This window comes from Dendrobium catenatum, unplaced genomic scaffold (assembly GCF_001605985.2).
Source record: "Dendrobium catenatum unplaced genomic scaffold, ASM160598v2 fragScaff_scaffold_1221, whole genome shotgun sequence".
Classification (NCBI taxonomy): Eukaryota; Viridiplantae; Streptophyta; class Magnoliopsida; order Asparagales; family Orchidaceae; genus Dendrobium; species Dendrobium catenatum.
In genome coordinates this window covers 1351477-1363986 of record NW_021319683.1, presented here as the reverse complement: position 1 = coordinate 1363986, position 12510 = coordinate 1351477, and the positions used below count along the sequence as shown (strand labels likewise).

The 12510-nt window shown below is 37.0% G+C and overlaps 1 protein-coding gene across 1 annotated transcript; it reads left to right on the top strand.

Moving 5' to 3' along the window:
* The first annotated feature begins 1201 nt into the window (after positions 1-1201).
* LOC110108413 (auxilin-related protein 1) lies at positions 1202-2983 on the top strand. Its single transcript, XM_020839042.2, has one exon. It carries the CDS (start codon positions 1331-1333, stop codon positions 2690-2692), a length of 1362 nt encoding a protein of 453 aa, XP_020694701.1. The 5' UTR covers positions 1202-1330; the 3' UTR covers positions 2693-2983.
* The last annotated feature ends 9527 nt before the right edge of the window (positions 2984-12510 follow it).

The following is a 12510-nucleotide window of genomic DNA, read 5'->3' as shown; positions in this document are numbered from 1 at the left end:
AAATTCTAAATCAACATTAAAATAAAATCTAATTAATAAATTGAGAAAACTTCTAAATCAAATATTATGATTAACCAAATAAAATTTAAACAAATTTATTTATGATGATGAAGTATATAATGATCATACAACTTATGATTGACATAACAACTTGATGAATGTAAATAAGGATAAAGCATTCATAGAGTGCACTGAGACATACTTAATTACTATAAATGCAGTGCTATTTTCATTGAGACACTTGCTTTTGTTGAATATTGGGAAGCATTCTTGAATAGCTATAGTCTATAGAGTATGCTATTAGAGGAGAAAGACAATGAGAGAGATAAAGATTGATATGATACACTACAAGGCTACTACCACAAAAAGAATTCCTAACTTAATATACTATTGTTGGATATGCTATATCATTAGAAAGATGCTTTCTACAATAACTTTACAAAACATTAAAAAAGCGATCTCAAACAAAGCCTAAAGTTTCGTTTGAGACAGCTTTCTTGATGCTTTCAAAAGTCACTTTTTAATATAAAAATTTCTCGCCTAAGTAATTTTGGACTAAAAAAAATCAGTAAGAAAGACATTCCAAATGAAGCCTAAATTGTTCTGTAAACACCTTTATTTTACTCACTTTATTTTATATAGTTTTTAGATTGCATTCTATATTATATATTTTATAATATATTGTGTTATAGCTATTGTGATTGTACCCATTATTTTTACTTATGTGTTGTGTCATTTTTACATTTTATTGTGTTATAACTGTTATATTACACTTTGTTACATCCATTATAAGATAAACTATGTACAAATCATATTTGAATTGTTCTAGCCATTTCTCAGTCATCTTAAGCCTTCTAAGAACTGTGCGCAAAACATTTGAACTATATTTAAATTATATTATAGTTCAAATCAAATCGCGAGTTTAAATTATATTCAAACTAAGATTCTAAGATGAAGTAATTCAAAATAATTTTTCAAATAAATAGTTTTCAATTTATAAATGTGGTAATTTAGTCTACAAAAAGTTTTTTAACATTTAAAAAAATAAATAACAAAATATTCCATAAAGTATCACTAGCAAATAAAATCAAAATTGCCGGATTTATATTATGTGCCTGTAAATGAATCTAAAAATGCTGTCCCCATCTGACGTGCCACCTCAACTGCTCACCGTTTATTTTAAGCTCCCTGTTTCCTTCCCGAAGCATTTCTTCACTCGCATTTACCTTCATTATTCCAGAAAAAAGTCTCCTTTTTCTTCATCTCGTCCCTTCCTCTCCTCTGCAACTGCGACGCGTTCTACATCTTTACCCCCTTCGGCTTCAACGCAATGGATGACGTCGTCAATTTTCTCTCCGGCGAGTATGGCATCCGCCAACCTGGTAAGTCAATTCCTATGGCCGCCTCCAAGCCTTCCCCCGCCACAACCCTCCCTTCGTGGAACAATCGTTCTTCTAAGTCCGGCAAGTTGTCCAATTTCAGCGATGGCGTTCTCGAGGAGGATAGCGCGCTTTCTTCCTCCAATAAAGACTATGTCTTGGAGAGTCTAGGGATGGGATTGACGGAGACCAAGGGCTTAGGTTTTGAGGAACTCGTATATGGGAATAAGGCAGCAGAAGATCCGTTTTTAGTTTTTGAAATGGGTTATCCTTCATTTCATCAATCGTCGGTGCATTCAAATGTGATTTCTTCTGCTTCTGTTGATGAAAGGGATTTTTTTGATGTTTCGAGTGGTATTGGAAGATTTAAATCTTCGTTTGCTTCTGAGGGAAGTGGGCGTATAGGGAAAGTTAACATTCCCAGCAGTGTTTTTCAGAACCCTAGCAATGTCCAAAAGTTTATTGTAAAGGAGCCACTGCAGAGTTCTTCTCAATATTCAAATCCAATTGCCAGACCTCCAAATCCTCCTATGTTAGGAGAAAGTTTTGAATTTTTTAGTTTGTATGAGAATGCTGCAGTTGAAAAAGAGAGGGCAGCAACTACGTCAAAACATGAGAAAACTAATTACAATGGCATTGAGGCCTTCTTCTCGAATATAGGTTTGGGAGGAAACTTGCGACCAGTGCAAATGGAAGCAATCTCTGAAAGTATTTTTGATGCTCCTTTTGAAATGCAGGGAGCTTTAGGAGGGGCTCCGCAAGGCCCTGCTGGTTCTAATTTAAACATCAAAGAATCATCTTCTATGAATAGTAGGATGGATGATCTATCTTTTGGGATAGGAGCTTTTCAATCACCTTCTAAATTTCAAGATATTGATGGAGACAATGAACATAGAAGACAGGCAAGATATGAACGGGAGAGGAAGAAAATTGAGAGAGCAGAAAAAGCTCTTTCTGAGAAAATTGAGCATGATTTTGAATTACAAAAGGAGAAGAAAGAAAGAGAAATGATTGCTGAAGAGCTGGATATTAAGGTCAAGCAATGGGCTGCTGGACGAGAAGGAAATTTGCGTGCTTTGATATCAACATTGCAAGATGTGCTTTGGCCAGAGTGTGAATGGAAACCTGTATCTTTGGGCAATTTGATGACTTCTGCTTCTGTTAAAAAAGCTTATGGAAAAGCAGCTCTGTGTATTCATCCTGACAAGGTACAACAAAAGGGTGCAACTCTGCGGCAAAAGTATGTTGCTGAAAAGGTCTTTTATCTCCTCACAGAAGCTTTAAATAAGTTCAGCTCGGAGGAGCTCTCATAGGTGGCCTTTGGAAGATTAGAGAAGATTAATTGAATTGAGTTAAGTTTTCAAGCTATTATGGAATTTTAACAAAAAAAAAAGAAACTTTAGCTAAAAATGTTGAAGATGGCTTTGTCGAATATTTAGAAGATTCTTTATTGCAAATGGTTGTGGTGTCATGACATATCCTTTCGTTGGCCTGTTGTAATGGTAAACAATGTCTTTCTTATTGGTTTGTATGATATGATGCGTTTTTTTGCTTTTGATTTTCTTTAGAGTTAATAAAATGGGTCGTTGACTCAAATTCTATAAGATAGTAGTGAGATCTGCAATGTTTTATGGTGCACAATGTTGGCCATTAAAAGAGAAGCATAATGTTAAGTGTTGCACAGATGAGGATGCTCAGGTAAATGAGTGGTTTTACTCTTAAAGACAGGATACAAAATGAGCATATATGTGAAAAGGTTGGAGTAGCTCATGTGGAAGATAAGATTAGAGAGAGTCACTTTAGATGGTTTTGTCACATAAAATGACAGCCTTCTGATGACTCGATTAGGAAATTATATGTATTAGATTTGACTTATATTAAGAAAGGTAGAGGTAGACCTAAAAAGACTTGGTTTTAAAAATATTAGAAATGACCTTTCTTTATTAGATTTAGATGAGAATTTTACCCTTAACAGAACATAATGGTGAAAAATGATTCTTGTAGCCGACCCCATCTTGTAGGATAAAGGCTTGTTGTTGTATCATTTCTTTTTTATTAGGCATCATATTTAGGCTTCGTTTAGGACAATTTTTTTCACTGTTTTAAAAAAATGTTGTATTAAAAAAATGCTGTAAAAGCCTAAAAGGTAGTAAGAAAGCTGTCCCAAAACCTTAAACTGAACATTAATTTTTTTGGAAAATAGTTAGAAACTAATAGGGATGATAGATTAGGTTTTTATTAGATGACTTCGTTTTTGCACTCTGATGCTGTTTTAAAGCTTATTTTCTACTTTCTTTGTGTTTTTTAAAGCTTATTTTCTCCCAAAACTGAAAAAGAAAAAAATCACTACTTTGACTGCATGTGGTATTTTTCTTTTGATCATCTTCTTCTCCTTCACCAGATGTAAAAATAATTGAAGCTTTAGTAGTATAAATGCCCTATAAATGCCATCATTTCATAATTTTAAAAGCTTGAAGTAGGTTGTGTGGGGTATATTTATCTAACCAATGGAAAAGATGTGTTGTGTGCTTCATTTGCAGCAATTTGAATGATTTTCATGACAATTTGGGTTAGGCTGGGCACCAGCAGTTGACTGTGTTATCTTGTTCTTACAGCAATATATTTTAAACTGTCAAATTTTGTATTTTTTCTAACCAAGCCAGTGCATGGCCTAGAAGTTCAATATATTTATTTATTTTTTCTTGTGGGGGAGGTGTTGAGTGATTATATTACAATTTTGCTAGAAATTAGTGGTTAGGGCATCTCCAACCGAACATCATTCGTCCATTTGCAATTCCGACGAGCATCAACCTGAACGGCAAATGGAAATGCATTTTTGCGTTTTATCTCGGCTATGAAAAGTGAGATGACAATATTGACATAACAATATTTAGAAACCCTTTTATTGTGTTAGAAAATAAATATAAAAATAGAGATGATAACTAATATTCTTTTTTGGTGTTAGAAATGGAGTTAGGTTGAGATGAATTACTATTTGATATGATTGTTAATGCATTTTGATGTGAAAAATAGTTTTTTCGGTTGTAGATGCCCTTAGCGCACGTTTGAACGCACGCCATCACTGTGGGAAGCCGAGCTTCCTAGTCACGATGTTGCTTGTGTGTGAATAGGAAGGAGTTTGTGATAATGACTTCTCCGCCCTCCCTTCTCCCTTTTCCCTTCTTTTCCGTTTGACAAGAACTGTCTGTTTGCTAAGGGCTTCCTTCTTCATTGCCAGTTGCCTTCAGGGGCTTTGATGCCTTCCACTGCTTTTAATTAAGTCCTCTCCACCCTTGCCTCTTGAACTCAGTGCTTAGCGAGGAGGCCTTCAAGGGCTCTTCTTCTCTGGAAGAAGAGGAAGGTTATGATACACATGAGGCCTTCTTTCTGTTATGTCAGCATAGAATGTTTCATCATGCTTGGGTTTGCCCCGTTTCAAGTTAATAAAACTCATCAGGAAGATTTTCTCTTGAAACAAATTTATCTAGCAGATCAATAGATCTGTGTTGAATGTTATGAAACTCATCAGGATTTCTTCTAGTTATTGAACTGTTCGGTTGTTCATTTTGTCCTATTAGATGTTGGATCATACCGCCCTAATGGGTGAAAAATGATTGTAGATCGTCTCGATTAAATATATTCTTTCGTGTTCCCGATTTAGCATAACTGAGAACTTAGACAACTATCCTAATCATTCTTGGATCTTATGCATAACTAATAAATGTTTCTTAGCCTTCTCAAATAATGCAAAGCTCTGCAGTTTAGATCCCTTAAAAAAATTAGTATCATGATGATGATGACCATGGGCACAGGATTGTAGATGTCATTGTAATATTGTCAAGAAATTATTATATATACAATATACAAATTCGAATAAGTTTTGGAGAAAGTGCTACGTGATAGGATTCATCAGTTGAAAATGGACACACACATATATATATATATATGTCCATTTATAAATAAGAAAAATAAATAAATAATAATTTATTGTATAGACTATATTATATATATTATTGTTGCACCATGGAATATTCGCGACGGTAGAGAAATATAAAGTTTAACGTCTTAGTTTTGTACGAAGATCTAACACATAAACAGATGAAAGATATAGGCATAACGTTCGTAAGAGACACCACGATTTTTATGTGAAAAATCATGAAAAGGGAAAAATCATGGGGGCTGGCCTTGTTTGAATAAATTCACTAATCTTTATAGTTGATTGCAAACGAGGCCTTTCCTTAGGGGTAAGGCCTTGGCTCGATGTAGCAAATATAAATTATATAGAGTGCATCATATGATGGGAGTTGGAAGAATCAGCATTGATATGTTCGTTTGGTTGGCAGGACCATAGTCGGTGAGCGATGTAGATTGGAAGGACCGCAGTTGAATGACAGTGGTGATTAGAAGGACCATAGTCAGGCAACAGAGGTCGAAATAATATAATTGGCGGACAAAGGAGGTCAGAAAGGCCATTGTCGGGTGACAGCGGTCGGGGAGACTGTAGTCTGGAGATGGTAGTTGAAGAGACCGTAGTCGGCGGGTGACGGAGGTTGAAGAGATCGTAGTCGGCAGGCAATGGTGTTCAGAAAGACCATAGTCAGGCGACGAAAGTCGGAAAGACCATAGTCGGCGACGGTACGTAGTTAGGAGGAAATCTAGCGATAATTGGTGGAAGAGCGTAAGTCCATCGATAGTGGGTGACCGGGCGAAAGCCGTCAAAAGCCCGGCGATAGTCGAGTGCAGGGCATAAATCCAGCATCAATTGGTGGCCGAGCAAAAGGCCAGCGACAGTCAATGGCCGGGCATAAATCTGTCATCAATTGGTGGTCAGGCATAAATATGACGTTAATTGTCGGCGAAAGTCGGTGGTTGCGCATAAATCCGGTATCTGTTGGTGGTCAGGTGAAAGTTCAACAATAATCGGTAGCCGGGCATAAGTCTGGCGACAGTTGGTGGTCGGGCGATAGTCCGACGAAGGTCAGTGGCTGGGTATAAGTCCGATGACAATTGATGGCCTAGTGGAAGTTCGATGACAGTCGGTGGTTGGGAGGAAATACAGTGAAAGTCCAGTGATAATCGGTGGTTAGACGTAAGTTCGGTGACAGTTGGTGGCCGGGCAGAAGTCTGGCGACAGTTGGTGGTTGAAGGAAGTCTAGCGACGGTCCGTGTCCGGGCGGTGGTCAAGGAGGAGCTTAGTGGCAAGAAAGATCTCAGATTTCTCATCCTCTCTTTCTTCTTCCATCCCTTAGTGAAAATTGAGGGGTCTTTTTATAGTTTTATTAAAGTGACATGACCAGTACATATGGAGAAGATCAATGGTATGTTGAGAGTGGTTTGAATGGACGACCTGTATTGATTCCCTTGAACTTACACTTTATCGATTATTTAAGTGACTTAATGATGTCAAAATTTGACGATCTTAGGCTCGTTGGATTCATCTCGTCGAGCTGCTCGATTCCACTATAAGCATGACATATTTGGATTTTATGGAATTGTCCAATTTATGCTTTGAAGCTTCCAAACATGCTTCGGGTCCTCGATTTGGTCCCATTTGGACTCGGATTGGATCAAATTTGGTGTCGTTGGGTTCATCTCTTCGAGACATTCAGTTCAACTATAAGTTTGCTAAAATTAGAGTTTGGATGATCACAAATTTAATTTTAGAAGTTTCGAATTTTCCTCTAGATTCATGCTCAATCAAGAATTTTTTTTTGAAAATATATCAATTATACAGAAAACAACATCAAGAGAATCTCAATTTAAAATTTTAATCTCATTTTATATTAAGATTTAAAAATGATAATAATCAACTTTTATTTAAAATTTACTAAAACGTCACAATAAATAAAAATTAAATTAATTAAAAAAACTAATATTAGAGTTTAATAATTAGAATATTACATAATGAATAATAAATTAAATATTAAATTTATTCATCTTATTTTTTTGCGACTGATTTATGATGGATTTAAAGCACATAAAATGACGTCTTCATTTTAGCCACCCGTTGCTGATTCCGCTACTGATTACAATGGATTTGAAACAGATTTACGTTGGAAATGTCGCCGCAATTTGCGGCAAAAATATTGTCTCAATTTGTGGAAGAATTATCGCTGCAAATCTACCATAATTTGACGGAATATTTCAACAAACACTGTCTAGAAAGACACTGTTCTACAATTAAAATCCAAGTGCTAAAATAGAGAATCATATTCCAACTGCTCTACAATTACTACAAAAATGTTAAAGTAAATATAGTTCTTATACACCACAAAAATAAAATGCATCAAAAACCTAAGAAAACAATTTAAGCTGAATATGTATCATCACTCTCCTGCTCGGTCGATGCAAGCGTAGGCTGATTTTCACCAATCTGCTCTCTCAATCTTTGAAGCTCATTCAGTATCTGACTGTTAATGTCCACCTGTGATTTTTAGACATGTTCTACCTCTGATGTCAAGTTAGCTATATATTGGCTATATAAACTCTCATGGTTGTTTTCAAAATAGTTGGAGGCAGAAGAGTACTGTCCCTCATATGTGTAGGCTTACAAGCCTAATCCATAAACTTGTCCCTTCCACATTTCACCTAACACTTGCGATCAAGTGTGGTACTAAAAAATATCTATGGAATTCGCTGAGGATCCCTCACCAACTATAGCATAGCTCTCTCAAAATCATAAAATAACATTAATCATCAATTACGGTATATCTCTAAGAGTTATGACCTTATATACTATATGCCATCCTCGCTGCCTCATCTATCCATTGCTAGTCCTCCTGACGCTTGTGGGTATGACTGTGCAACTCAACAGCAGTGAGTTCTCTAACTAACATCTTATTTTGTAATATACTTAGATTAGCACGCATAACCAAATAAATTATTAAAATCTATTAACATTCTTACCAATCGTCATTTGTGCTAATGGTGTGGAACTGAGCTCCCGATATGGAGGGAGCTACCAAAGCCCCTAACGTCATAAGCTTAATTTTATTTATTCTGCTCCCTCCACGTTGTATAATGTGGGATGCCCCAAGCATTACTAAGCTCGGCTTATACCCCCTTTCTAATCCAAAGTGGTCGCTCGCCTGTCCTCCTAATGTGTATGAACATGTCTCGCAGACAAATTACTCTACATGTCTCAAAATTTATTCTAATATATGTACCTTGCTCTGGGAACCAATAAAAATCTCATTGTATATAAACAATTAGAATAAAAATTATTCTTTCTTAGCTTAAAAAAAATTAACAGATGTTAACAATATTGTAACTTACTAACTTCAGACTTAATAAACCACATTCTTGCACTTCCTTCAGGATTTTCTTCCATAAAATATATGGAGCATCCAACTTGCTTCATATAATGTATGTATCTTGTGTGTGGGCTGCTTTGACGGATAAAATATACACAAAATATTTACTTTGAAATATTACTTCTCAAATATCTATGTAATATAAAACATGCATTACATACGTGTCACTCTCAAGCTGAATGAGCATGCGCCAATCAATGGCCAGTATTACTACAATCTCAAGCTGAATGATCATGCGCCTATAAATGGTCAATGCTACTACAGTTTGCGTGGAAGGTCAAGCTATAGTATGAGTAAAAGGTCTAGCTGGAGAGGGCTGAGGTGGTGATGGGTAGTATAATGACAGAACATATGGTGAATAGGGATAAGTAGAAGAGACTCCTTTACAAGATGGTGGGGTAGTATGGGTAAAAGGGAACTATTTGAGTAGGGCCTGGTGACATAAAGCAGGAGTATTGGAAGTCAAACTGAGGACTCCCTGCAAGAGGTGTTGGCAAAGGCGAGCTCAGTCGAGTATAGGTGGCAAGATGTGAAGAAAAGGTTCCCTACCAGGCCATCCAACAATATTATTCTTGCGCCTAAATATGTTTGTGATCGACCGCCTTGGGGGCTCATCATCACCACCATAAGCCATATGCAAAAAGTAAAAGAAGAAATTAGTATAATTATGAAAATGCAAGAAATAAGTAGTAACTGTTGCTATGTCGTAAGAAAAAAAAAACATGCATTTACTACTATTCTGCTATAACAACAAAAAAAAAGTGTTGTATGTATAATAACACGTAAAAAAATTACTAGATTATTCACATTAATCACTACGTGATTCACTTTCATCTAAAGGATCACATCCTCACTGATAACATCATTAAAAAAATTCCTAAAATTGTATAGAAAGTTCATATCCATTTGCGAAGTGATAACATTCTGTATTGAAAATATGAAAGTCCAGTTGATTTAAAAGGCATAATAAGATCACAAATAATATAGTAGGCATTGGAAGTGAGAAAAGATTGGTGCAGTAGATATTTAAGCTAGAAATCATTTTCCTATCAAAGATGTTCCTACTTAAAAATTACTTTTTTTTTTCCATGTCGTATCGATCATTACGTCATATATGACACTTAGCTCCATTATTTAGCTGTTGTATTATTTTTATACCATTTTTTAACAACTTGAACTCTCATCCAAACAAACGTTTTATCACTTTATCCAATGTGAGGACACATGCTTAAAATTAGGGGTGTCAATATTTGACACGACACAAAAATCTGATCTGGAAAATTTGGGGCCCGCTCTAGCCCGACAGTGTCCTCGTGTTTCGGGTCCCGTGTCGGGTCGGGTCAGGGTTCAGATTTCCGACCCGTTTATTTACCCGGGCCGGTTAGGGTCGACCCGTTTGAACTCGGGTCAGTTCTGGGTTCGACCCGAACCCGACCCGTGACCCGAAATTCACACCCCTGCTTAGAATTATCTATTGAAACACCATTCATTATATCAAAAGGCATCATCAAAGTTTGATATTTATAGCTTGGGTAAGTTTGGAGCTTTATCACATTTTAACCTTTCAGTTTATTACCACACTTTTATATGGCCATTGCTTTCTTATTTTTTTTAAAATTTTAATATGCTGTTTTCTATGACCTTATTTATTAGTGTATGATAGGAAAAATTATTCTGTTCGGATGCCGAATATCGTCCGGAGATCAATGAGAAAGCGTCACGTCACGCTTTTACTGTACTGCTGCTCGGTATCGATCCTGGTACCGTGGCTCAGTATCGCTCGGTACCACGACATCCGGACGCAGAGCTGCGTCTGGCATCCTCACAGAATAATTTTTCGTATGATAGATGTAAAAAAGTTGCTATCAAACTTAGACTTCGTTCGGGACGGCTTTTTAAACCAGCTTTCGAGTAGACAAATTTTATCTTTTGTATTAAAAAACGGTTTTAAGAAGCAGCAAGAAAGTCATCCAAACGAAGTTGATGGCTTTCTTACTTCTTCTTAAAGCTGTTTTTTAATATAAAAATCTTATTTTTTGTACTATAAAGCTACTTTAACAAACAGTAATAATGTCATTCGAGGCTTCGTTTGAGACGACTTTCTTAAAAGCTATAAGAAAGCCATCACAAACAAAGCCTTATTAAAAAGAAAATTTATAATACCCATATTACTTAAAAAAAAAAAACTTTCTGCCAACAATTTTATAACTACTCTTATGAAAAATGACCGCAGCCCCAAAAACCCTTAATCGTACATCATAACTTTTCTTAACCCCACTCCTTGGTTGATAGGAGACTCTAGAGTAATTTAAGGTTGTGACTTGTGAGCTACAAGTCAATACTGATTCCAACAATGGTGTTATTAATGCTTCAAAAATTTCACACATCACTGAAAACAAATGAAAATATTAATGTAACACCTAATTATTCAATATTGTCATTAACTCTCTTTGATCTATTGGTTGAGAGCTTAGGCTTCCAATTAAGAGGTCTAGGTTTCGAGTTTATGTATATGCGTTGTGTGTATGAATTTGTCTTAAATGACCTGAATGTTCAAACAAAATATTATTCAATATTTATTAATTTGCCGCCCTAATCTATCCATTGTTACTAACATGAAATTACTCATTTGCCATTGTCATATTAATCTTAGGTAGGTCAACTAATCAATTAATATGATCAAATTAGTACTTAATAGGGGTGTCAATTCGGGTCAACGGGTCGGGTTCGGGTCCGACCCGAGTTGACCCGATGGTAAATGGGTTGACTCGAATCCGACCCGTTTAGTCAAATAAGTCAGTGATTTTAACTAGAACCCGACCCGTGCGGGTTACCGGGTTGACCCGACCCAACCCGGGAACCTGGGCTCAGGCGTAGCCGCGTAGGCGTGTAGGCGTGCTCCCGCGCTCCGGCGACCACACGGTCCTCGTAGGTGAGCTCCCGCTCTCCGGTCGACCACGCGGTCCATGCGAGCGCGACCCGGGCTCAGGCGTAGCCGCGTAGGCGTGCTCTCGAGCTCCGGCGAACTCCCGCGCTTTGGCGACTCCCACATAGGCGTAGCCGCGTAGGAGTGCAGGATTGACGTTGTAGGCCTGACGCAGACGGCTGGCATTGCGACGACGCGACGTGACGTTGAAGTCCCTCAATTTCCTCCCATGCGGGAAAAATGAAACGGGCAGAGGCGTATACGAGTAAGCTCGGGTCAATTTCGAGTTACAGGGTTGACCCAGACCCGACCCGTTTTTTAAATGGTTTGAAACTTGAAACCCGAACCCGACCCGTTTGTTAAACGGTCAACCCAAACCCGAATTTTTTGGGTCGGGTTCGGGTCGAGTTGTCTGGTCGGGTTAATAATTGACACCCCTAGTACTTAACTCCATGTATAACTTGAATTATGTGGGGAATTATGTTTCTAAACATAACCTTAAGATTTTTTTTTTTAAATTAATATAATATTTTGTAACTGAACACCAACTAATAAAAATTTTTTATTTTCATTAAAAAAGAAATTCAGATATTGAGATTAATTACTCCGCGGAGTAGCATACCGCCAATAGAACGAGCCTCCCCGTCCCTCTCTCTGCATGGAACTCATTTTAAACTCTCATAGTAAACAACGGACTATATTTACTATGTTAGAGAATAGAAGACGGCTAACACTAACAAAACCGCCCCAAAATTTCAGTCCAACATTAATCTCTCTCTCTCTCTTTCTCTCTCTCTCTCTCTCTCTCTCTCTCTCTCTCTCTCTGATAAGTCACATAACATTATAGAATCCCTGTACGTTTTTAGAAGAAGATGCTTCTTGCAGGCTTCTT

Coding starts and splice junctions, on each gene's coding strand:
- LOC110108413 (XM_020839042.2), top strand. CDS start 1,331: ATGGATGACGTCGTCAATTTTCTCTCCGGCGAGTATGGCATCCGCCAA.